The 27,139-nt window shown below is 42.5% G+C and overlaps 1 protein-coding gene across 1 annotated transcript; it reads left to right on the top strand.

Annotated features, from left to right (window-relative positions):
* The first annotated feature begins 293 nt into the window (after positions 1-293).
* Positions 294-27,139, top strand: elk1 (ETS transcription factor ELK1). The gene is made up of 11 exons (XM_005931136.2): positions 294-1,363; positions 11,776-11,984; positions 12,075-12,260; positions 12,356-12,529; positions 13,439-13,585; positions 14,627-15,049; positions 15,139-15,289; positions 15,437-15,585; positions 17,306-17,389; positions 19,078-19,179; positions 23,345-27,139. The coding sequence occupies exons 1-11, from the start codon at positions 1,339-1,341 to the stop codon at positions 23,441-23,443; spliced, it is 1,749 nt and encodes a 582-aa protein (XP_005931198.1). The 5' UTR covers positions 294-1,338; the 3' UTR covers positions 23,444-27,139.

Here is a 27,139-nt window from a genome sequence, read left to right as displayed (position 1 = left end):
CTAAACTTAAATTTTGGCATATGGCTAGCATTAAATAAATGAATAATAAAATAAATAAGTAATAATGGTAAAAAAAAATATACATTTAAATTAAAAAGTGCTGGAAACAAGCTTCCATTCCTGAGTCTAGGCAAATAATCGGTTTTAAGTAATCTAAAAATATCAAAGTTACAAGGCTTGTTTAAAAAAATCTATGGTAGCAATAAGAATGAAAAACGATCATTTCCTACAGAGAGAGCGTGGGGCGCTTGAGCCATTTAAGTTTTAATCTGAAGGTACACCGGAAGTGAGGCCGTTTGTGTTGAGGCTAATCTGACGAGAATGGAAGCGTTGAGGAGGCGTGTGGTTCCAAACAGGAAGAAACTGGGAAAACACGCATTAAATACGATATCCTCGGACACAGCCTACTAACAGCCTGGGGCAGATGGTACAAACTACTTTTTCTCCATGCCGGAGGCCTGTGGACCGTTCCTGGTGTACTCCTTTTAGATCTGTCCCGCAGTCGGAGGGGCTGTTTGGGGGGGCTGACGCACCAGCAGAAGCACAGGAAGGCGGGGGGCTGTCATAGCAGCAGGCTAGGCTAGGCTAAGCCTGGCTAAGCGCTGCAGCCCGGAGAAACCTTGAACTTGTGTAAACTTTGTGGAGTACAACACCGGAAGTAGCATCACCGGAGTGGTTAAACGACAACCACGGACTCCACAGATGAGACAAATATACACAGACGTCTATTATTTTTATAGTTTTTTTTTTTCCTAAAAAGTGTTAGCCTGGCAGCGGACTTATAGCCAGTTAGCTGTTGAACACATCCAGGCTCTGGCAGAGGGACGTGAGCGGGAGAAAATCGCCTCAGTTTGCCCCATGCACATCCGCAGAATGGATCTAATTTGCGTTGTTAACCAGTGAAAAGCTATTGGACGCTAACTAACACAGTGGATGTTAATTAATCACTGAGGTATCAGCGGATGAAGATTGTTTTTTGACACATAAGAGGGACTTTTTTTCTGTTTTGTCATATCGGTTTTTGTGATAACTTCTGCTTTCCGTTAGTGTGGTTATCATGGAGGTAGGGGAGCCTGGCAGCGGCAGCTCGGAGCGGTTACATAACGCCAGCAGGCCGGTAGAGAAGCTGCTGAACGTCGCCTCCTCTTCAGCCTCCTCAGCCTGGCTCTGACAGCTGTAAACCCCCTCCAGCGCATACACAGACACACACACACACACTAACAGACTCACAGACGCACAAACAAACACAGACAGACTGACAGCAGGACAGCAGCATGGAGGTGGTGTGAGGCATCTGGGAGATAGAAAACAGCAACGAGAAGGATCGTTTTGCTGAAGATGGAGTCCAACCCACTGATTAACGGTGAGAAATACTGCTGCAGGATACAGTTGCGTGCGTGCGTGTGTGTACCGCAGTCCTGCGTGTGTTTCTGTGCACTTTGGAGGGAAGAAGCAGCAGCTTTGCAACAGGTGTGTGGAAGCTGCTGTGGCCTGCAGCTGGGTTGGACCTGAATTGTTTTCATGCTGCTGCAGGCGTGTACAAACTTGCAGCCTGAGAGAGAAAATCCACACTAAATGCTCTTTAACTATTCACAGTAGGGGGGCAGAAAGTCACTGCAGGGGGGATGGTGTGTGTTTATATGTTTACTGTTGCTACAGCACTAATACCTGTTTATAATTTGGAGCAGAGCACACTACTAGAGATTAATACAGGGGTTATGAAAATGACAGTTTCTGCTTTATTTTATCAATTCATATGAACATAAATGGAAATGCAGCATGCTAAAAAAAACATTGTCAATCAGTAACTTCTGAGATGGTATTGCATCGTGAATCGAAATCTATTTGTACGTCTCTGCAGTTTTAATTACATCTTTTTTGAAAAGATCAACACCACTGGTTGAAATACAGTTCCAAACCATGACAGAGCCTCCACAGTGTTTTACAGGTGGCTGGAGACACTTACTGTTGTAGCTCTCTCCTGACCTCCTTCATACATACTGATGATGATTTGACTCAGAAATATCAAATTTGGATTAATTGCTCAATTAGACCCTTTGTCAGTGATTTTCACTTGAGTTCTTGTGTAATTTTCATACATCAACCTTTCCTTTTCCATTCCCTTTCACTGCTTTCTTGACTGCCACCCTTCCACTGAGATCATTGCTGAAACTTCAGTGATCTCTCAGGTCCTGTGTCAGGTCTTTGCTGGATTTGTTTTAAGGACGTGACTTTCAGATGCTGTCTGTCTGATGTAAACAGTTTCTTAGTTCTGCGAGTTTTTCTTTTGTCCTTAACTTGTCCACTTTCTTAGATTTTTCAAGGACATGCTGCACACCATGGCGAGATATAATGCAAGTGCTTGGCAATGTGGTCGAGCAAAAATACTACAGTATGCACTACAGTTTTACAGTACTGTGCAAAATGGAACAACGTTGTGATGATACTGATTGGTTTTGGGCTGCAATTGAGGTTATCGATTGCTTCCATGTGTTCTGCTTTTGCTAGTTGGTACCAGAAATACCTGTTGGCTAAATGAATGATTTTTGTTTTATAATGTACAACGGCAGTATCTATTCGTTCAAAAATGACACAACTTCATTGACCACTAGCCAGAGCAAAAGCCCTGACACATAGCTGTGGCCCATCTGTCTGATCTGACCCATTTTTCCAATCCGATGCCAACTTTCTGGCTGTGAGTGTGTGATACAGCATACCTGTTATCAGCATTAAATTAATAAACCGTGTGTAACCTTGGCTACGTTCACTCTGCAGGTCTTAATGCTCAATTCCGATTTTTTGATCAAATCAGATTTTTTTTGTCTGCTCGTTCAAACTACAAATAAAATGCGTCAGCAAACGTGCTCTAGTGTGAACGCTCAAAGCGGCCCGCATGCGCAAAAGAAGACGTCACACACAACGCGCTCTGTTTAGACCCAGAGCAAACAATATTGTTTGACTGATGGCCCTTAATATAAAGACTTCGGATTTTACGTTTCCCAATTTTTGCTTTAAGTTATTTTGTTATTTACATAATAATGTAAATAACCTAATAATGATCATTATTGCTGTTTTAGAGGAGCGGTGCTTCAAAGGATAGTTGCAGATTTCTGTCAGAATCTGCAGATTATGCAGTACAAAGAAAATGTTAACGTTGTCTTCCCAACAGTTTCACTGACATCTACTCTGGATGGCCAGGAAGCGTTCACGATGTCTTCGCGGGCGCTTCTCCAGCGCTGATAATTAGCATCTGTCTTGTGTCAGTGACGTAAAAGACGGATTTAATGCGACATGACCGTTCAAACAGCAGTCGCTTTCTAAAACATCGGATATGTATCGGATTCAGTACCACATATGAAAGTGACCCAGATCGGATTTGAAAATATCGGATTTGTGCCGTTCACACTGTCACACCATGATCGGATAGATGGTCGCATAGGGTCAAAAAAATTGGATTTGATGTGCCACAGCCGCTCTATCACGTGACACATACTGCTCCGACGGGCTAAGGTTATGAGCTGAGTAGGGCTGCCACGATTAGTCAACTAGTCACGATTACGTCAACTATCAAAATCGTCGACGACTGGTTTAATAGTTGACACGTCGTTTGAAGCTTTGTAAGATCACAAAAGACGCAGGAATAAGTAGCAGGATTTAAGAGTGTAATAACGGACTGAAACAGAAGATGGCAGCACTGCATGTACAAGGATGCCAGCTGCCGTTAAACCCTGAAGAAGAAGAAGCTGTGTCCCAGAATTCATAGCGCAGCCGAGCTCAGTTTCCAACAATGGCGGAAGCTAGTTAGTTTTAATATTACTCTTATTATTCTTTCTGGGTCACAAAATAAACGTTTAACATATTTTCAGGCGAGAATGTAGCTGTGTAAACCTCAAATATCTGCTCAGTTTATCAGGACACCACATATTTTCAAAAGCGCTCCGACGTTTTCGGAGACGTCTGTTACCCACTAGCTCGATAGTTAGCCGGGGTTCAAGGCTCACTAGAGCCGTGAGAACACCGGACACCCGGCAAATCGTTTTCAAACCCACTGCCGTCTTTCGCTTTCACTTAGATAACTTAAAACTGTTATTGTTTGGCTTTTTCAGTATTTTATTAGTTCCTGAGTAAATCGGTTTGGCTGAGATTAAAGTTATAGTTTTTACACAGCTGAATAAACGTCAAGGAGACAGCTGATTATCAGAAGTGTGCTATGCTTGAGAATTTACTGCGGTGTCCTGTTATATTTTAGATAGCAAGGAGTTTATTAAACTTCACTGAAACAATCTGCAAATGTCATTAAAATTTAATAACCCATCATCTTGTCTTTATTTTTAGTTAGCACAGACCATAAACACTTAAAGCTGTAAGCTAATGATAGTTATATAAGAGCAGATGCTGCTGGTGCAATAAGCTGTACGTTTTACGTTCAATGGATGACGATCTGATTAGTTGACTAATCGCAAAAATAATCGGTGACTAGTCGACTATCAAAATAATTGTTTGTGGCAGCCCTAGAGCTGAGTTACGCCATGTTGCAAGTTTTGTGAGGTGCTTTTGTGATATTTAATGGATCGGATTACATTTTTCATTACTCTCCGATATCCGATCCAGTAATTTAGGTCAGTATCGGACCAATACTGATACGTAATATCTGATCGGTTCATCTCTAGTAAAAAGTAAGGTTTTGTTTTGGGGGGGGGGGGGTTGCAAACATAGGTTTTGCCCCCTGCTGGCCAATAGAGCGAATGCAGGTTTAGGGCACAGACTGCAGTAAAGATCCGAGCGCTCTGGGCCTGTGTGGTTTATGAAGTGTGGCATCTGCTTGAATTTGACTGTAAAAACTGCCATTAACACAGCCCTATCACAGACATGATGCCTACTGTTATCATGGAGACAGTGTCAGGTCTGTGATGTAATATCACCTGCTGCCATGGCAACACTGACTCATTCTGATGTGTGTTGAGCGATGCTGTGAGATGTGACATGTTTCTGGTGTGATGTGTGCTGATGAGGAGTCACAGCGCTGTCAGCTGTGCTATCGGGACCATCGTGTGGTTGGATTCCACGTCATTTCAAGGCTGAAGGTCCCTCTCACAAACATCCTGTTTTTGCTTTGACTTTATTCTGAAAGTTTTGACCAGAAGTGGTGATTTGTATCTTCTGAGCTTTCAGGATGTTCGTCTTCAGTTCTTTATCTGCTGTGTCAGTCTGTGTTTTTGGAGGAAAGTACATGTTCACTGCCATGTTCCAGACACCTCTTGACTTTGTTGACTCTGAAATAAGAGAATCTTTGGGTTATCTGTTCAAGAAAAGAGCTGATTTTAAACTGTGAGCCACTTGCCAGGTTCAGAGCGTCTGCGAATATAACCTGCCTGCTTGGCAGGTTATATTCTGACTCCTCCCCTTCCTGCTGCTCTTGAAGGGGCTATCTGATACTCTTTTCATTTCCTCTTAAATAGAATCGGTGTCAAAGCTCGTATTGAAGTGCATTAATGCTGTATTATATTAAACACAGTCAAAGTTTCAACATAATGAAGGCAGCGTATATACAAGGACATATATGTGCACCAAAAGAGCTTCAGACTGCCCAAACACCCAGTTTGAGAGTTTATTTCTACTCTTAGGTCTAAAGATTAAGATGGCCTTAATCATCAGGCGACTAAAATGACCAAGTGGGTGTCATTTATTACCCCATTGCATTTCATACAGGAATATATACTGTTTCCTTTATCTATGACAGATGACGAACATGTTCTAATGAAACTAAATCATGTTTCTATTATCTTGATTTGGTTTTTTTGGCATCACAGTTTCCATACTTTATGCCATACTTGGCTGGTTTAGAAGAGATGTGAAAACTCTGAAAGTGGCCAACTGTTCACCCACACAGAGATCAATAGCAGTGATATAGTATTTGAGTAACTGGGCTACAGACACAGTCCAAATATCCCTAAAAGCAGCCTGTCTGTCGGCTCTGGCTCATCGGTTGTCGAACCACAAGCACTTCAGGGGCATCTCTGAATCTCGACTTAGAGAGACGACCTAAAATGACCTGTTTCAGTCAGGGGAAGAACTGAGGGGCTGCACCACGGCTCAGTATAAGATTTATGAAGGTTGTTTTGAACTGTGAGTCATGCAGAGCTACTCTGTCAGAGTGGATTCCTGTTTAATTGGCATTGAGGAATTAGCCACAAAACGATTTTCAGAAAAGCCGACAGTGTTAGAAAAAGAAGTGTCGGTAATGTATCTTAAACTGGCATTGTTTTAAATCGTGATTTCAATTTTAAATCCATTAATCAATCAGGCCTTTTATCCGACCAAAAGGTAACAAAATATTGTTTAATTTCCTTTGATATTATAAATCATTGACAAATTAATCTTTTATATTTTTAAGCTGCACAGTCAGACAAAGTTTGATTGAAAACTAGTTTCCTTTAGTAAAACCAGACACTTTCCCCTGTAACCAGAACAGTATGTTGAGATCTGACTGACAAACTGATGTCAGGAAGCAGAGAAACCACAGTGCAACAGGACGTGGTTTCTGGGAACAAACCAGTGGTTCGACTCAGTCTGTGTTTGGGTTTTTCTGTTTTCCTCTCAGCGTTTGTTCTGTGGGAACTTCAGAAAAGTCTGCGTATTCAGAATATGGATTAAGACAGAGCAAAGCTGTCATACCGGTGAACACTCTGGCATCTAGATGTGTAATCGTTTATTTTCTGAACTTGTGAACATGTTCATTATAAAACTACGGCTGCAACTGATGTTGACTCTGGCATTTCGTTTTTCAGTTGCTCAAGTATCTTGGCTGTAGTAGAATTAAGATTACTAAAATATCAGCCAGCTTAAGTATAAAAAGCCAGGGTTCCATCCATCCATCCATCCATCCATTTGCTTCCGCTTATCCTTTTCAGGGTCGCGGGGGGCGCTGGAGCCTATCCCAGCTGTCATAGGGCGAGAGGCGGGGTACACCCTGGACAGGTCGCCAGTCTGTCGCAAGGCCAGGGTACCAAAAACTGAAAATGCACTAAATAAAAACAAGTAGTAGCTAAACTGAGCTTCAATTGCTGAAAATTCCTTTTTCAAAACAAAAAAAGAGCAGAACTGGAGCTGAAGATCATCAAAATGAAGAAGTGCTGAAATAAATGCTGTACAAGAGAAAAAGAGCAGAAATTAGCTCAGCAGGCAGTTTCTGATTGGTGGCAGTTTGTAAACACCCCTATCACACAAATGTGGGCACGCGCGTGTGTGTGTGTGTGTGTGTGTGTGCGCGCGTGTGCGCGCATGTCATAGCAATGTTTGCACATAAAGACACACACACACTGTGATACACACCTGCCTCTGTGTTTCTATGCCAATCAGTCTGAACCAGTGTCTTTTATACAGTCACTGGTCTGAATCTGCTGAATTTAAATCCACCTTTCAGGAGCAGCTTGTGTCTGCATCCTTAAGTCATTTTTATGCTCACTGCGTCCTTTGTGTCTCAGGTGTCACATGACGATTTTCACATCACATCCTGTGTTGTGAGAGACAATCTTTGTAGTGCGTTGGTCAGTCACCTCTTCATTTTTGTAACTTTGAGCATTGATCTGCAGCTGTCGCAAAAATCCTACACCGAAGCTCAGACTCGTGCAAATACACAGAGTGAGATGTTGTAATTGGTTTGAGAACTTGAGTTTGAGTCTTAGGCTACGTTCACTCTGCAGGTCTTCGTGCTCTATTCAGATTTTTTGATCAAATCTGATTTTTTCTCTGCTTCTTCACACTACAAATAAAATGTGACAGCAAACGCGCTCTAGTGTGAACCCTCAAACCGGCCCGCATGCGCAAAAGAAGACGTCACACACAACGCGCTCTGTATAGACCCAGACCAAACAGCATTGTGTGACTGATGGCCCTTAATATAAAGACTTGTTTCGGACTTTACGTTTCCCAATTTTGCTTTAAGTTATAAAGTTATTTTGTTATTTACATTTGGCCTAATAATGATCATGATTGCTCTTTTAGAGGAGCGGTGCTTCAAAGGATAGCTGCAGATTTCTGTCAGAATCTGCAGATTATACAGTACAAAGAAAATGTTCACGTTTCTCCAACGTTGTCTTCCCAACAGTTTCACTGGATGGCCAGGAAGCGTTTGCGATGTCTTCTCCGGCGCTTCTCCGGTGCTGATAATTGGCGTCTGTCTTGTGTCGGTGACATAAAAGACGGATTTAATGCGACGTGACCGTTCACACAGCAGTCGCTTTCTAAAACATCGGATATGCATCGGATTCAGTACCACATACGAAAGTGACCCAGATCGGATTTGAAAATATCGGATTTGTGCCGTTCACACTGTCACACCATGATCGGATAGATGGTCGCATAGGGTCAAAAAAGTCGGATTTGATGGGCTTTCGCCTGCAGTGTGAACGTAGCCTTAGTTTCTAGTTTTTCTTTTATAAATTTTAAAATGTCACTGTTTGAAAACCATCCATCCATGATGCAGGGCTTTTGAAAACCATAAAAGATATAACAAAACTAGTAATACCTTAATGGTGTTGGGACCGGTTTAAAGTTTTTTCTCTAGCTCAAAGTATGCGGAACTAGTTAAAAGTAGGGTGGGTTTAAAGAGGATTAGAAGATTTTTCCATTTCATTCAAACCAACAAATAAAACTCATAAAAAGAACGGTTTCCGTAGCACAAAGTATACAGAAGTAGTTAAGTGCCAAAAAAGTGCAGGAGGATCTCAGTTATGTGAAATGCTTAAACAGCATTCACATTATTTATTTACAGGGATTGATGGAACAGAAGATCCGGCAGCTGGGGGGAGGAAGAAGCTTTTATAAAGGTTAAATAAATGCGCTGCACTGTCAGCAGAGAGGTGCACGAGTCGCTCGGCTCCGGCTGTTATTTTTTAACTCATCAGATGCAGTTTCTTTTTCAGAAACCAGAATTTCTAATGGGATTCCCACCGTCTGCGGCGGTGGTTGTTATGGTCAGCTCACAGTGTGAGGGCAATCTGACTCGTCTCTGTGCCACGCTGAAACCTGCGCGCAGAGATTAGCTGCTGCATTCATTAATTCGCGCAGCGCCCTTGTATCTGGCGTAATCGTCGTCATGTGTTTGTGTGAATTTTCCTGCAGAGATCAGGTTCACGGTTTTGCTCTGCTGTTCCTGCACAAGGTAAACAGCACACCAAGAATTCTGCTGAAGCCTCTGCTCTATCATTACTGAGCAGCAGTGGTGGAAGATAATAAAGTGTATTTACCCAGGTACTGCTTTTGTGGTGCTTTTATTTCCCTTTTGTCTGCAGCTATAGCGTTGTTTGAAGAGCAAAGGCTTTTCCTTTTTTAACCTCTCAAAGAAAAAGTAAACCGTTCTGCTCTGCTAGTTAAAACTTGTTTCTGTTGACGTCTCTGCAGTTCTTCACATCCACTTACATTCTTTTTGTTCTGATTTATTGAGTTTGACTGTGCCTAATTATGTGCACTTGCACTAGCGAACAGTAACAGTCTGGAACGGTGTTTGATTTGGATCTGATGCTCGCTCCCAAACTCGATTATCTGGTTTATCCAGTTCTTCTTTGTTTACTATGTGGCATGCCAGCAGTGGTTTGTGGGTTGCTGGGACGGAGGGCTCACATAGTATGGAAGAAGCTTACAGCATATGATCATTTAGATGCTTTTCAGTTTTCATGCATTTGTTTGTCACATTTTATTGTACAAAGTTAGGAAATCTGTGTTTAAGTGGAGCCACATGTTTCCGTATGTGTAAAGAATGAATCCCAGCCGCCTCCTCATAGTAATTGATACAGATCATTCATTTTATCATGGGTCTTGGCTCAGTACTGGGAAAAGTTGGATCAGTGTCTTTAACTTGCACGCTGAAATAAGTTTCATGTACATTTGCTTGAATTATTTATTTAGATAAATATTCATTTAAAGGTTCTGCTCTTTAAATATTTTAATAGTCCAGTATAGAATAAATTGGACCATAATGCAGAGTCTTTACTCTGGGACTGGAGTGCAGCTCCACAGTGATGCACCGCAGCAAGCTCGGGAAGACGGAGCCCAGTCTAGAGGAGTCAGAGCTAGTTAGCAGTAACTGGACTTTCAAAATAAGAGCGAGGGGATTAGCTAGTGATAAGCTGAACATGGATGGTGGCGTCCCCTTGGATGCATAAAAAAATACACATCCAAGAAAAAAATTTAAGATATTTAATATATTTGGGTGGGTTATCCCGTCCAGGGTCAGGTCACGCTGTGTGCTGATTGGTGATTCTGTGAATCCTGTGATTGTGCTGAAGGTCAAGGTCACATTTGTCACTTCACGTAATAACCTGTGAATCAAAATGACCAGATGAGCTACTGCGCCTGCTTTCAAAATGTGGACATGTATATTATCGCACTCTGACCACATCCCTCTCTCACAGCGGTGACCATCCCACTATAGAGGTCAGCTTTTTATTGCTGCCAACAACAAATAACTGTAAACAAACTGTAAATACTGCTAAAAACCAATAATAATCTTCAGCGTTATCATTAACATTTATAAGGGCTTCACATCCTCCTTCGAGTATCCCTGGTCCTCCGTGTGTCAGATTCATGCTGACACCACAGTGGCTGTACTGAGTGCCTCTGAGCAGGGCAGCAGCAGCAGAGGTGAGCTGATGTCAGCAGTGAACCCTCCTCATTGCTCTGTTTTTCTCTCCTCGCCCTTGGTTACCATTGATGAAAGGTCTCACCATGGCGATGGTTTCCAAGGTGTTCGATAGGTTAGTTGTGTACCAGGTCAGCCAATGGTAATGAGGTTCATTTCCATGGCTGACAGGCATCTCCCTCTGTGTAATCTGTTTAATGTTGACCTTCTCAGAGGAGTCTCTCTCTGGCTTCTGCTGGAGAGTACTCATTCTCTTAAATCCCCTGACTGTGTGATTGTGTCTGACAGTCAGAAAGTATTACACTCAGAGGCTTTAAGCAAGTTTCAGCTTTAAAATGACTTATTATTTCTCGTAAAACTGTGGCAGATTATTTTTCTGTTGTGATTTTATACCGTAAACTGATGTTTGTTTCAGGTGAGCTGGCCCACCTGTGCTCTCACCTGTCATTCATTACTCTGATGACCTGTTTGGTTTCCTGCAGCAGTTTTACACTGAGCTTTATGCTGGATTTCTGACTGGAAACCATAGTCTCCATTATTTTAGTCAGTCTTAAGTAATTGATTTAATAAACATGGTTCTTCTTCAAAAATTGACAGATGAAAAATTGGGCACAGAAAGGAGCGGTGTGATATGCTGGCTAATCTGTAAGCGAGTTGAAGCCAGTGTAGCAGATGGTTTTGAATGTAAAGCACATCTCCCAGGATTGATCGCCGTTTCCTTCTGGGTTGCATCCTCCACTCGGGATGCAGACGGAGCCAACAAGGTGTTCGGGGGGCAGCAGACTGCGTAGCAGCCGTGCAGACGGTGACACTTGTGCTCCTCGTCTTTTTTATTATTTTTATTTTTTTGTTTGTTTGTTTTTGTAGGCTTGCGTGTGGCGCGCCTGGGAATGCCCGGGAGTGTAGATGTAAAGCAGTTTTGCCTCACATGTCTCCTTCAAATACAGTTGCTGAAGTGTTTTTAGAATATTTTGAAATCTTAAATATTTATTCCTGCCAGCCAGTGAAAGAACTCCTTTCTTCCAAAGTATAACTAATAGCTGGATTTAAGTGGTTATTCAGCTGCCCATAAATGACTATAATAAGCATGGTCTTTATTTTTGAAACAATCCTCAACTGTCTGTCCGTGTCCTCAGCGATGGACCCGTCCATCACGCTGTGGCAGTTCCTGCTTCATCTGTTGGAGGACCAGCGGCAGCGTCACCTGATCTCCTGGACAAGTGAGGACGGCGAGTTCAAGCTGCTAGACGCCGAGGAGGTGGCCCGCCTGTGGGGGCTCCGCAAGAACAAGCACAACATGAACTACGACAAACTGAGCCGGGCACTGAGATACTACTACGACAAGGTACTGCTGATAATACCACTGTTACTGCAGCAAAACGAGTACTACGTTACCTCCAGGTCGGCAGGCTCACCATTTTTCCCCCTCTTTCAGAATATCATAAAGAAGGTGAGCGGCCAGAAGTTTGTCTATAAGTTTGTAAGTCAGCCTGATCCCTCCCTCCCCGATGGGATACGCAGTATAGAGGAGGGCCAGAGGAGGGACGTCAGCGACTCAAACAACCAATCAAAAAGCCTTGGGGGCGTGGCACCAACTTGTCCAACAAAGGGTTTGCCCCAGGTACGTCCACACTTCCTTTGTTTCCTACAGGGTGTTATGAATAATTGGCTGATTGCTTTTTTTCTTTCTTTGCGTCTGTCTGCGTGGATCACCAGCGCTCGTCACCCAGCAGCTCCCAGAAGAGCTCCAGAAACGACTACATGAAGTCCGGCCTCTACTCCACCTTCACCATCCAATCCCTGCAGGCCTCACCCAATCCACGGCCAATCAAATCAGAGCTCCTCCTGCAACAAGAGCCTGTCCCCAAGGTTGATCGCACACCGAGAGAGGTAAAAAGAGTTAAATGTTACCCCCTGACCCCTCTGTGCACTTCATAATACTAATAATAATAATTCAGCGCAGCTGCTGGACTTTGTGTTTCACACTGCTTGAGGTTGTGCAGCTAACATTTTTTTGTTATTTAATTCCTGTGATTTATGCGGGTTGTGAAAGGATTTGCTTTTTTTTTTTGCAAACGTATTTATTTTACCAGAGGAGGACCTAGTCACAGTTAATGACCTACTTCTGAAGTTGATCCAGAGTCACATCACAGCAAAATTGAACAGAAAAACGAGGTGCTGTTCATAGGAAATATTAGACACTTGTTTTCACATCACTGTCTTTGTACATGTAAGCAGTGAAAATGTAATCTTGTTGGGCTCCTAATGCCAGTCTATGCACAGATAGATGGTAAATGGCCTGTATTTGTATAGCGCTTTACTTAGTCAACGACCAGGACAGAGAGAGCAGGGGGTCGAACCGGCAACCTTCCAATTACAACACAAACTGCCAACTCTTGAGCCACGATCGCCTCACAGCTCTTGAGCCCCATAGATAGATGGGGCTGGTTGTGTCTTCAATGACATTTGGTTAGTCTTTGTCAAATCAGTGTATTCTTCTTGTTATACTTAACTTCACCCATCTTGAGGGTCGTAGTCATTATAAGTTGATTAGGAGTAAAAGCAATATTTAGCTTTTACTCCTGTTAATGTATTATTTATTTTTTAAACGCTTTTTTTTCTTATTTATTTTTCTATTTTTCAAATGGATCTCTAATACACTTTTTCTTCCTGACCCTTGCGCTGCCGTGCCATATCTATGTCTGTGCCATATGACGAACACACGCATGTGCACATGCACTATTTGTGGCAATCAGCTGCTCTAACTCCAGGCCTTTTTTGGTGTGTCCTCCTCCTCAGGTGTGTGTGTTACCGGAGTCTAAATCCTCTCCGTCCGTGGGGAGCGCTGCGGACTCTGTTCTCCAGGTGATCGTCACTCAGACGTCTCCCTGTCCGACCCCGGCTCTCAGCCCACAGATACCAGCCAACTCCAATGGCCAATCACAGGTCAGTAAAAAGTCACGCCTGGTACTTGGTTACTTGTCCGAGAACACCTAAAGCTGGACAGACACTGTGCGATTTTTTTTTTTCCACTCGCGTTATCCAGCTTCTGCTCAAACTGCACGATTGACTCGCAGGGGTTAGAAGTTCGTAGGTCACGACGCAGGGTCTCACACTATACGGCCCAATGCTCACGCTGTGCGTCCATAAAATGAAGGTTATAACAGAAATCTGTCGCTCGCTCTCCTCTCTCTTGTCTTTCACTCACACAGACACACACACACACACACACACACACACACACACACACACACACACACACACACACACCATCAACTTTGCTAAATTTCTAATGAAAAACGTGATTGGCAGCTGTGATTGAGCAGCATGTAAATCCAACTATTTTCATGGTTGTTGTAGTCGTGATAATTTTGTGAGGCCACATCGAAAAGGCTCAGATGAGCTTGCCTCATCCTACAAGTTGTGCCTCCATCGCTTGGGTCCAGATCACCCACTGTGCTGCCGTGCTGCTCCGTCTTTTCACTTTCATTTCTGCGTTTGCGTGTGCGCAGTGTGAGAGGCTGCGGTGACGCCCTCAGGACGGCCGACAGGATTTCAAACAGGTTTGATTTTCTTACGACCAAACGATTGATGATCGGGAGCTGGTCGTGAGGTGTTTATCGCTTCTCGTTACCTCACGTATACTACACGATACACGATGAAGGCGAAATTCGGGCCGATCACCAAAACAGTCGCACGACTGAAAAATCGGCTCAAAATGAGCCAAAAATCGCACAGTGTGCCCAGCGTTAGATGACTTTATGAGATATCTCTGCTCTCAGTGACATCGTACGGATCCAAGAGTAGAAAAAACTACTTTAAATGAAGCCTGTTTTTGACTCACAGGGGTTACTTGTACATCTACTGAAGTCATTATTTGGACCTTTATCAGTATTCAGTATGAACATCCACCACTGGAACGTTATAAATATGATGGAAAATAACATCCCCTTTATTAATGTTCTCGTCTCTGGTTTACATTCCCAGAATCCTCCTGCTGCTCCGCTGAGCGACCCTCCCCAGATTTATCTCACCAACATGGGGGACCCGTCCACCCTCATCACTCTCGGAGGGGGCACGGTGAGCCCTGTCCCCCCTCCTCATGTCTCAATGGGTACACAGGGCCCACAGCAGGAGGATTGCGGGGGCCTTACCAACCCCACCAACTTCCCCTCGCACCACCCGCATGCTGCTCCTCATCAGTCTCACCCTGCCCCTGTGTTCGTTATTATCAACCCACCTCCCAATCAGCAGCAGCAACAGGTGCCGATGACGACTGCTGCTCCTCCTCCCTCTGTCGCTCTTCCTCCCACCGCCCGTCCTCCACCCATCGTCATCAAGGAGGAGAATCTGCCGTCAGAGCAGGAGCTGCTGGAGATGGTGACACTGGATGGGAAACAGGTGGAGGAGGTAAGAGGAGGAGGAGGAAATTCTGGGTTTTTAATAAAGGTTTAACAGAAACATGGTGCTAAGGTGGTGCCCTGTGCTCTTCCATCCAGGTTCCTCAGCTGATCTGTGACTCGGGAGAGCCAGAGCCTCCCCCCACCATTGTGGAAAGCCCGCCCCCGCCCTGCATTGATGCCGGGGTTGGAGTTCAGCAGCCAGCAGAGGAGGGGAGGACAGAGGGTGAGGGCCAGGACACGCTAACAGGTGACAGGAAAGCATTTTAGATGATCTCCCTGATTGAGGAAAGGGTTTTTCTTCCCTCTCTGGGTGGAGCCCACCGAGACCGCCTCCTCTTTTTATGTCTATTCCCATAATTCATTAGATTTCATTCCTGCGATTTGTTTCCTTCAGATCCAGTCATCCCCCCGGTGACGACGTCCTCGCCGGTGACCTCTCCAACGGCTTCATCCTCGGACGCCGTTCCTCCGAAACAAAAGAAGCCACGAGGCCTGGAGCTGCCCTCCTCTCCCTCCCTGCCCCCCGGCCTCTCCCTCGATAAGGTCCGCAACACTGCTGGTCACTTTACTAAACATCACATGTAAAAGTTCAGATGTGCTTCACAAACATAAAAAAAATATTTAAAACAGAAAGTCAGGAAGACAAAGTCTGAGGTCAGTAAACTATGGCTGCTATGGGTTTCTATGACATAAAATCAAATGTCATAGCAACCGGCGGGATAAGTGACTGGTCAAAACAGTTACAGTCACCTTTTCACCTCTGCTTTGATACCAGGCTCATCATCTAGCTGTGAATCCCTCAAAGACATTTTCTCATATAGTCATGTTTTAACACTAGAAAAATGCAGGTTTTGTTTGTGAAATGGAGAAACATCACTATGTGTGCTATGTAACAACTTGAACGTTAGACATTTATCAGATAAATTGAAGTTTTCAGAATCCTTTGAGTCTGTGATGTGAGTCTCACAGCACTTAAATAAAACGTCCAGGACGAAAAGCTTTTAGCTTTTTCTCTTAAAGCTTTTAGCCGCTCTGGATGTGTTCGTTTTGTTTTCTTTAAACATCAGCAGCACATACTGCAAATGTAAATGACTATAAGACAACTTCAGAATACAACAAGATTAAGTGTAACCACAAATTTATAACATATATCCTGCTAACAAAGAGTAAAAGTCCATATATATTTTATTGTACACGTTGTAATACATATTTTTAAAGTGACAGTGGATCGACTACAAATGACAACAAATAACAGGAATATGCAGAGACTACTGTTAAGACAGTAACAAAAATTAATTGCCAGTCATGCAGAAGTCCGTGGCCACCCCCACAGAGGCTCATTTTAAGTCTGTAAAAACCCAGATATTTCCACTTCTGCATAAATAATCACTTTAAATATCTTTTATTGATTTAGGTTTTATTAAAAGGATCTTAAATAGGGACACAGCTGGGCAGTTATTTCTATCAAAAGCAAAGCGACATCAGCAGAAAGATGTCGATGCTGTTATGAAACAGTCGGAACATGCACTCCTTTCCACACAGCAGGAAACGACACTGCCAGCCTGCCCACTGGCACTGACCGACTCTTCTTCACAGCTTTTGGACTCGAGTGTCGTTTGCTGTGTGGAGTCAGCTGTGCGCTGACTCTGCAGGAGGAAAGGAGTCAGGGAGCGATAGGACACGCCCACACAAAGCAGGCCTGCTACGCCCAGAACGTGTTGTTTAACAAACAAATAATTTAAGTAGAGAGTTTGGTCCTCGGTGATCATTTTAAAGAGCTCTAAAGTCTTGAATATTGTAGTAAAGCTGTGTAAGTTTTCAGGTTGCCAAAAATGTTTTTATCCAGGAAAACCCTGAAGATATTTTGTGTGCTGCGTCCTCGAGTCCTTATCATGAGCCCACCAAGATGAATGTGACACGTAAACAAAAATCTTCTCCACAGTCCATGATTCATAAGTTTAATCATTCTGCAGTCTGTTTGTTAGCTCTGTGACACACTTCTAATCGACTGTTAGGTTTGCTGAAATCTCACAGCGTGTAGGCGCTTTTCACCCTGAACTCTAACCCCGTGTGAGCCTTGGCAGTCACAAGATTGAATAAAAATCCAAAAACACATCAGAGCTTTTAACATTTTTATTTATTTTCTCCAAACTATGGGATTATAGGGATTTATATATATTGTGTATATGTGCAAGTGTATGAGTGAATGATCGTGCTGTGTTTAGAGGTAAACGTGTGCTGTTGCTTCCTGTTCCTTCTGCAGGTGAATGCAGCAGTTAACAGTTTATTGGCTCCTGGATCAGCGACCAACACGCTCACCCCGACGGTCATCACCTCCCACGCTCTGGTAAACACTCGCTTGTCTATGTGTGGCACACGTGTCTTTATTCATATAGGCGTCTGTTCGCAACTTGGAGGATTGTGTCGTTCTAGCAGCGATCCTCTTTGCATCGCTGCTGCTGACAACAAGTCGACACGAAACACTTTCCTCTACAGCACCACAGACCTTGAATTCCCTGGAACGTCACTTATCTGTTGTTTTGTCTATAGCTGTTTGTTTAAATTATCTTTATTTCAAATCACGTAACACACAGCAGACTGTGAGAGTTTAGTGTAGAAAACTTCGCTCGCGCGCTGCAGGCCTACTTGTTGTTCCTAGAGTATTTAAAAGTAGAACAAGAGGCAGAGCCTTCAGTTTTCAGGCCCCTCTTCTGTGGAACCAGCTTCCAGTTTGGATTCAGGAGACAGACACTATAAGCATATAGTTAGGGCTGGACCAGGTGACCCTGAATCCTTCCTTAGTTATGCTGCAATAGACGTAGGCTGCCAGGGATTCCCATGATGCATTGAGTGTTTCTTCTTCAGTCACCTTTCTCACTCACTATGTGTTTATACACCTCTCTGCATTTAATTGTAAGTTATTATTAACCTCTGTCTCTCTTCCACAGCATGTCTTTATCCTGTCTTCCTTCTCTCACCCCAAACCGGTCACAGCAGATGGCCCCGCCCCTCCCTGAGCCTGGTTGTGCTGGAGGTTTCTTCCTGTTAAAAGGGAGTTTTTCCTTCCCACTGTCGCCAAAGTGCTGCTCATAGGGGGTCATAAGATTGTTGAGTTTTTCTCTGTATGTATTATTGTAGGGTCTACCTTACAATATAAAGCACGTTGAGGCGACTGTTGTGGTGATTTCGCGCTGTGTAAATAAAACTAAATTAATTAGCGTAGAGGTGCCAAACGTGCAGCATGGATCGTGCATTTTAGTGCACGGGAACAGAAATGTACCCAAAGTTCAAAGTCTCGGGAAACATGTTTGAATCATAAATAACTTTATTCATAAAAAAGATCATTTTTTCATCTTGTTGGTTGTTGTTGTTTTTAGAAAAACGTTTAATGACCTCAAAGTCATTTTCAATACAAGTGAATCAAAATATTGTTCTTCAGTCCCTAATTACATGTGAAGGTCTTGTATGTGTTTATAAATCCTCTGTGATCTGTTTTTCTCCCAATATCATCAGCTAAAAGGATGGTACATTGAATTCAAACATTTTCATTAAGAACTTGTTCTTGTTCACTCTAAAACAAATTTAGAGTATATGCACATATGAAGACTTTCAAGTTTAAGTTTAACTGGCTGAGATCAGATTGAGCTCTGGTTTAGTCCATTGTTCAGTTAACCTTCATCTGAAATGCTGCATTGATATTAAAGCTTGTTTTGATGAGTCATTCTTCCTGTTTTTGATTTGTTCTGCAGTGTCAGGAGTTCTTGAATTAAAGCTTCTTCTTTTTTTTAAACATTTTCTGTCTTTAAATGTGTCATCTGCGTTTGTAGAGCGGCTGATAGGAACAACCTGCATTCCTTCCACAGAAAGGAATAAAGACGGATTTCACTGTTAGATACTCTGACTTGTTGATGTAAACAGAACTGAATCTGGTTGGGACGTCCACACAGGAAGTTGAATCATTTGTCAATTGTTTTTCCTTGAAACGTTCGTTCCTGTCAAACACTCTTGGATGTTTCTGTCCATTTATCCTTCCAGACTCCGGTCCTGTTGACTCCCAGCCCTCTTCCCTCCACCATCCACTTCTGGAGCACGCTCAGTCCCATCGCTCCTCGATCGCCAGCTAAACTTTCCTTCCAGGTAATAAATACACTGAGCCCACTGCATGCAGTTCCCACATCCTGAAACACAAATCCACAAACAAATGGACGATAACAAGTGCGACAAAATTCACTTCAGTACCAAAACTCCTTCACAGTAAAATCCTTTAATCAGCTGGAAACATGTGCAGGAACTAAAAGACAATATTGTTTTGGTGAAAGAGAAAAGAATCAGTCTGCAGGTGAAGTTTGTGGTGAAAACTGAAAGAAAAAAGTGTTCAGAGCTGGTTCTCACATTAAGATACTCGTCTTTTAAAATATAATCTGTAGGTTGTTCATTTGCAGAGCTCACACTGAACCTTACCTTACAGCCACATAATGCTTTGGTCTTTGTCTGTATGCAGGTTTGGTAAATGAAACCACAGCTTCAGTTTCACAGAAAATTCACACGTTTGTGCAGCAAGTTTGCAGTTCTGCTTGCCGCTTCACGCACGCCGTCATGCACTCTGGTTCACGTTCAATACATCAGCAGCTGTTAGTTGGGAAGTTTAGACACTTAGATGCTCATTTACACCAGAAGTGAAATCCTACTGCCTGTGGTGATCCCCTTCATTCCTTCTGCAACAATTCATGTCTCAGTCTGCGCTGAAAAGATCATTTTAGAGGCCGTCTGTCATCATTATCGTCCCTTGATCTCTGTGTGCATGTTTGCTGTTGAGTTTGTCATTAAATAAGTTTTCACTGAAATATTTTTCTGCAGCCAAGTTTTAAACAAATATAAACATAAAAGCAGAAAAATTCTCTTATTTCCCTAAGGCTGTGTTTTCACAGCCCGGCGTAGAAGTGAGTGGTTAAAAGCATAAACTGTATAAAAGATGGACGTAGCGTCATCATGTCACCCTTTGGTTTTGGGTTGTGCAGCAAGCTGCAGCTACAGACTGTATGGGTGCATCACACACAGACACCGGCTAATTAGTGCAACAAAACAGAACCACAAACTTCTTGCAGAAGCCGTACTGTAGAATAGAAAGCCTTTATCGCCATTGTACATAAGACATATCCAAGATTTGGTGTAATATTCTGTACAGTGCAAAAACATTGAAGTAGAAAAATGAGTGAAAACAGTGAAAGCTTATAAAACTATGTAAAGAATAAAGGCTGCTATAAAGAAGACACACACATATTAAGGATTCACCATTCACTGTTGAACTTCACATTAGTTGCTAAATAATCATTTGTTTTGTTTATTTATACAAGCTCAAATTTGTGATAGCTCAGGGGAAAAAACTGCGTTTGTTTACCCGGCGCTTGGTGCACCTGTGCTGCAGGGCAGGAGGTTGAACAGTTAGATGTCCAGGGTGAAAAGGGTCTTAAATTATTTTCCTCGCCCCGCTGAGACACCAAGATCTGGAGATGTCCTCCAGGGAGGGCAATGTGCAGCCGGTGGTTCTCTGGGAAGTGTTGATGGACGTCTGCACTGAGCAGGTCCCACACTGTGATGCATTCACTGCCTGTTCAGTTGTTATGAAGGTGGAAAATATTCATAGAGGCCCAAAAGGGATTTTGCACCAGGCTGTAAACATGCCTTTTAATGCTGTAAAGTTGTGCATTTTAACATGGGAGTCTGTGCGTTAACACACTTTCAGAACGAGTAAGTCAACTGTATGAAGCAGCAACTGTCGCTCGCTCATGAAAACTGACTCGCCTTCAATTTACTGAGCGATAAAATGACACGATGAAGCATCAGCGCAGCATCAGTCATATGTTCAGTGGAGACTCTGTAGCATGGTGTCTGGCCACACTGGCTTTATGTAGTGAAATTAGAAGACGATTTATGGATGACCATCATTGATGGGAGGCCCTTATATTTACTTATTTGGCATTGAAGAGGAAAGCATCATCACAGAATCACCAAAGTATAAAAACTGGTTTTCAGGACACAAGCTCCTCTACCACAAACACACACACACACACACGGATACTGTGCACTGCGGGTACCTGAATCTGATCCAGGGTGCCTGCACGCACACACACACACGCAAACACACACATATACTATGTGAGGACTCATATTGACGTCAGCCTTAATCTGAATATAGTTCTAAACATGAATCCTAAATCCAGGTGTAAACCCTTTAAACCTGAAGGTCTCAATCAAAGTGAGGAGGGGCGTCCTCGCATGATCTAAGATACACACAAGTCCCCACATTGATAGATGAACGAGAATACACAGAGCTGGTTTGTGTGTCTGCAGGTTTCTGGCCCAGCTTGAAGTCCGTCTGTTATCTGTTATTAAAGGTTCAGTTCACTCGGTGCATAAACAACAGCACATTCTGAGTCTTCTCTCTGACGGAGTCGTAATAATGATTATAATGCACTAAAATACACTGCACATTATCTCGTTACAATGGGACCTGTCAGGATGTGGGTTATATTAGACAGCCGTTGAACAGGGAACGCTTGAAGCTGATGTGTTGGAGGCAGGAAGGATGGGCGGTGCGAGGATCTAGGCCAAAAAATGTTTTAAAAAGAAGAGGGAAAAGCTTCAAACGTTAAATATTTTTTAATGTTTGCATGCCTGTGTGCACAGTTGGGTAGTTTAAGCATTTATTTGTCTATAACTAGTATCATTAAGTCATTTCGTCCTGTGTTCTGAAACAAATGTGTTAAGTTTTCTCTGCTGTTTGTATCGTGACGCTGTGATACTTTGTCGCCTCCTTGTGGTGCAGCTAAAAACTGCAGGCTGTGAAAACCCTGCAGCTCCTCTGTAACATCTTTCATGACCTGCTAGAAAAAGCTGTGTTTTAACCCATTTTAACTCTTCAGTAACGGGAAAAAGTGTTCAGCTGGTTTTTTACATTGTAAGATGAGGATTTGGGCTACAAGTGTGAAGAAACCAAAAGGAGAGTTTTTAAGCGTTCTGTGTCCGAGCGGAAATGTTCAGATATGAAAGATTTTCCACCATGTGCTCACCAGACCTCAGTGATCTAGTGAGACTATAAATAAATATCTGTTATTTAAACAGGTTGCCTCTTTATCAAGACAGACCAGTGTACAAGGGCAAAGTGTGCAGTTTTAGAGCAGGCAGAGGTACGGGTAACCCTTGAGGCCTGAGATTATGAGTACTACGTTAAAAATGTAAGTAAAGAACAGGTAAACCAGGCAGGCTTAAATCATAGTAAGTACCCCTGAGTCCTGGGTTTCTCAGGGTTATGTCTGTATTTTAAGTAAATGAAGTGTCAGAATATTTTTTCAGCTTCCATCACGTGCCCAGTGGGACTTTACAGAGTTTACAGACACTGTTTGGGAGTTTTGCTTTTATATAGTTTAACCATTTCAAGTACTTTTCTCCAGAGACTCAAATGTTCGACCTTTAATCTGAAGACAAAGTGTTTAATTTGAGTCATTGTGTGATGTGTTATTCTTGGAAAAACGTAATGAGACGAGATACACTGCAAGATCGCAAATCTCCACCAAGACACCTCAGTCTCTGGGCACGATTTACTTTTAAGGGAATAGTGTTTGTATTTTGTATGCAAACATTGTTTAAGAGTAGCATGAATAACACCAACTTATGATGTAACATTATGCTACAGTTTATTTCTAACTAGGCAGCTCATTCTCGTTTTCTTGACTATATTTTAAAGATATAAAATATTTATAGGTCAACTTGAAAGAAATCCAGATGTGAGGTCAGAGGTCAAATGTGACATGATACTTTAAATTTTAATGTTACTTTCTACATGTGGATAACACACACCACACTTGTAAGAATCATGGTTTCTATGTTGAGGCAGTTTTCAACCAATAAATAAATAAAAGACTGCAGAACCAAATTTTAATGGATTGTTAACATCAAAACTTTATTCAAAGCGTTTGTGTTTACAGATAAAATGACATGCAGGCATAAAAAGGAATCAGTTACACATTCTTCCGTCAATGTGCAAACCTTAAAGTGTTCAGAAGCGACGGGCTCAGTTTGCTTAAAAATGCCTTAAATGTCCTAGAATCAGTAAATTGGCTACTGAGGAAGAAAAAGAATTCATAAACCTCATCAGTGTGCATCATGTTCTACAGAAAGACAAAAAAGAAAGTGAAGCTGAAAAACAGCTGATTTTTACCAAGTTGGCAGGATGTTTTCTAACATCCCTTCAAAATAAAACGTCAAGTTTTCATCTTCAGTGTCTCTTTCTGTCTCTTCTCAGTTTCCCTCTAACGGCAGTAATCAGATCCACATCCCGGCTCTGAGCGTCGACGGCCTCTCCACCCCCGTGGTCCTCTCCCCGGGGCCCCAGAAGCCCTGAGCTCCCCGCCCGCCTGAAGCAGCTCTTCACCGGGCACAACCTCGCCCAATGATCTCCTCAACTCCTGGAGGGTCGGAGGAAAAGCCGGATCTGCACTGACTCTGAAATGCATCACTAAAAACCCGACGCCATGAGAAGTTTAGGCTGCATCGGCTGACTCTTTTTGGTAGGTGTCATGGTTTGTGTGGGCCTTTCACTGGTGGACGCGTTCACAGCCGAGGATCAGTCAGACCCTCCGCTGATTCTTACACTTTCCAACAGGTGGGAATCTGCGCTTTGTCCTCCCTCCACCTTCCTGTTTCTTTCATAGCTTTGTACTCAAACACTATGACAGCGGGGTTTCGAGAGAACCAGATGCTTCTCTCGACTTGAACCCGACACGAGGACATAAACGGCAACTAAAGGCCACGAGAAGACGGAGGGATGTTTTTCTCTTTTTCTACTAGTGTTTTTTAAACCTGTCGTTGGATTTCTTTCTATAATATTGTGAGGTCTTTACCTTACGATGCAAAAGTGCTCTGACGTGACTGTTGTCAAATAAAACAGCTTAACCTTGAAGATGGCTTTTATAGCCGGTCTGCTTACTGAAAACTGACAGCAAACAAATGTCTGTTTTCAAACGGTTTCTTCAGTGTGTGACGGAGGGGAACCGGAGAAAAGCTGGAGCCGTCTCTTATTTGAGTTTTTACTAAACAGAAGATTTGACTTGACGTTTTCTGGGAGTAACTGATCGCGGACTGGAAGGAGGGTCTCACGAACGTTCACATGTTTGTGTGTAAAAGGATCTGCAGTTCCTCATAATCTCACATTTTTTCTGATGGGATCTTTTGTTTTTTAAATTCGAGGTTATTTATTTCTGTCTTGTTTTCAATGCACCTTTCTCTGCAGATTCCTTAAAGGTTCTTGACTGTTTTTAAAACAGTCTCATCTTTTTTTCCCTCATTTTTTAAGCTACCAGGCGACTCTCTCCCAGTTGGAATTTAATTTCAGCACCAACACTGACATTTTATAAACTCACCTTCTGCTGGATTTCGTCAGAAACGACTTTCAGAGCCATTTAAGGGTTGTTGCTTTGCTCTTACTGGCCGATTTTAAAGGTCACGCCTTTCTCTGGTTCTGCATGGCCTGTTTTTTTGTTTTTGGTTGTTTATTGTTTGTTTTGTTTTGAGTGGACTCCTCAGCAGCATTTCGAACTGACCAATCACAAAGGATGAAGATGACGGTGGACCTGAGGTTTTTCAAAGCCAAGTTCTTTCTCTATAAAAGTGTCTAAATGTGACAGATTGTATATTTTCTCACAGAGTTTAATGTCCAAACTGAACTGAAGTGTCTGTCAGACTTGATTTAAAGGTTTTACCGAGGACAGAGTCACATTCCTTTGATTTTTAAAACAGTGATAGATGAGTTTGCGTTACTTATGAACAACTGCTTATTGTTTGAATCTCAGCAGTCATTCCAGAGATTTTATTTGAGCAGCTCTGAAAAATAAATGTTTTGTTCCAAAAGCCTTGGAACAAATCTGCAGTCATGTTGCCACAAGTTGAAAGAGTCGCATTTATTCTCCTGTCATTGAGAGTGTAGCATAGCCTTTAATATATTGAAAGCTTTTTCCGTGCAAAAACCAACAACAAAGGACCGAGTTTAATGACACTCTGTCATACCGGGGCTTATGATTGAAACATTTCAAATAATTTGATCAATTTGTGTTTAATAAAGCACCAAAAACCATGAAAAACATAAATTCTCCAACATCCAAGTCAAAGTCTACGTCCTCATTTTGTACAAACATCAGCACAACATTTCAAAATTAAAAAGGCATTAGAAAAGCATCAGATGGTCTTTAGTGTCAACCTTGGAACAAGATGACTAAGAAAATGTTTTTTTTCCTTTATGGCTTAAACGCGTATTTAATTGGATCTCTGAAGACATCCTTGATGGCAGGGGCTGATTTATCTGTTTATCTGTGTGTGAAAAAAAATTTTGTTCTCTGAAATTTAAATAAAAACTAAACTTTCAGATAAAATACAAATACACAGGAAGTGGCTCTAACTTTAGTCTTTGTCAGTTTGGTAAAATTTGCTCTCAGAGTTGAACTTAAACTCCTCGAGGTCATAAATAATCTGACCACATCAAATGTCAACGACCTCGTAGTACCATGTAATCCCATCACAACACCTTACTCTCAGACTGCTGCCTTACTTCTGTTTACTGAGTTTCTAAACACAGCCTTCGGTGTTCAGGCTAATCTCCACTTTCAGACTCTCTCAGCTTTGCTGCTGTAGGCTCAGCCTGCTGGAGGACTTCCCATGATGCACTGAGAGTTCCTTCTCCTCTCCCACCTCTTCACTCGCTGCTGCAGATCGCAACGTTTTCTTTCTTGATTCTCGGGTGACGTTTACGTCTGCCCCTCCCTCAGCCTGGTGCTTCTGGAGATCTCTTCATGTTTAAAAAGAAAAAGAAGTTCTTTCTGCCCTCTGTGTTGCACACAGGGGATCAGCTGATTGTTGGGGTTTTCTCTTCAACCCCATAGACTGTTTTTGATTTAATTCCAATTAAATAAAATAAAATAAATTTGAATGAAAAAGGAAGAAATGAAACCTTTAAAAACTAAAAACTAACACTAAACACTTTCATTGATTTAAAAACTAAACTCAAACAAACTAAAATTGAACTGAAACCTGATTAACGATTAAACATAACTGTGTTAAATGTTGTCCCGTCAGTTCTTACAGTTGGATTTGAGATTATTCAAAGATGAGCATCCTCTAATCTTCAGGGCACCGCAGTGATTTTCATCCACTTAAGAACTTTAAAAGATCAAAACTCTGCAGAACAAAGTATCAGATAATCACAGTTTTAAACATTTTTTAAATCCTTGCTGGTAAAGTTTGATAATTTTAGGTTGTGAGACATGTGGTCGTATGTTTTGTTCTCTCAGCGTCGACTATGAAGCATATGAGTTTTACTGTACATGATTTACAAACAACTAGGAGGCTTCATGCATTAGAACAATGATTAGTTGGATTTTGTGCAGTCTTTAGTTTTGTTTACGGACCTTTTCCACTAATACCTGCTCGGCTCGGTTTTCAGGGTTTCCCATTAGGTGGTAGTACCTGGTACCTGCTCCATTGGGCTTCTGAATGGTCCTAAAATGTGACTGCATGTCAACAGACAGCATGCAGCAGATGGGCCAGTCAGTGGCGTCCCTCGATGTGTCATGAGAGCAAGTCCTTTACAAAATTCCAAACCGCCATTTTTGAAATCCGGCAGTGAGGGAAAGTGGCTCCACACAAACCAACACCGTGATCCGGTGATGAGGTGCAGACACTTGGCATCGGTTTGGCAGCAGGTATACCAGCGCTTCGATATCCTCCACTGTTGTGCTGTGGCGCATACGAATGACATCACAGGAATTTTGGCGGTGTTGCCACAGCAACCCCAAGGACACTGATGCAGTTGTATTATAATAGAAAACGACTGAAACGGAGAGTCGAGCCGAGCAGATCAGACTGGATACTTTGTTCTCTCCGATGACCTGGAGTTTCGCTTGATTTACACGAACATGTGATTTTTAAAGCGTGTTTGACGGGAACTTGTGGCAACATCGAAAACCTGCAGAGACAAAAAAAATGTTTTGTTTTGTTTGTTTGTTTGTTTCCCCCAAAATTGTAGACAGACACTGACTCATGTTCCTCT

This window comes from Haplochromis burtoni, unplaced genomic scaffold (assembly GCF_018398535.1).
Source record: "Haplochromis burtoni strain Fernald_Lab_line unplaced genomic scaffold, NCSU_Asbu1 Contig_138, whole genome shotgun sequence".
NCBI lineage: Eukaryota > Metazoa > Chordata > Actinopteri > Cichliformes > Cichlidae > Haplochromis > Haplochromis burtoni.
The sequence above is the reverse complement of the archived record's forward strand: the minus strand, read 5'-3'. Positions and strand labels throughout refer to the sequence as shown.

What these genes read in the sequence shown, in the direction of transcription:
- elk1 (XM_005931136.2), top strand. Translation starts at nt 1,339, where the DNA reads ATGGAGTCCAACCCACTGATTAACG. An exon ending in TTGATCGCACACCGAGAGAG is followed by an intron (nt 12,530 to 13,438) that starts GTAAAAAGAGTT and finishes CCTCCTCCTCAG; the next exon opens with GTGTGTGTGTTACCGGAGTC. An exon ending in GGGCCAGGACACGCTAACAG is followed by an intron (nt 15,290 to 15,436) that starts GTGACAGGAAAG and finishes TGTTTCCTTCAG; the next exon opens with ATCCAGTCATCCCCCCGGTG.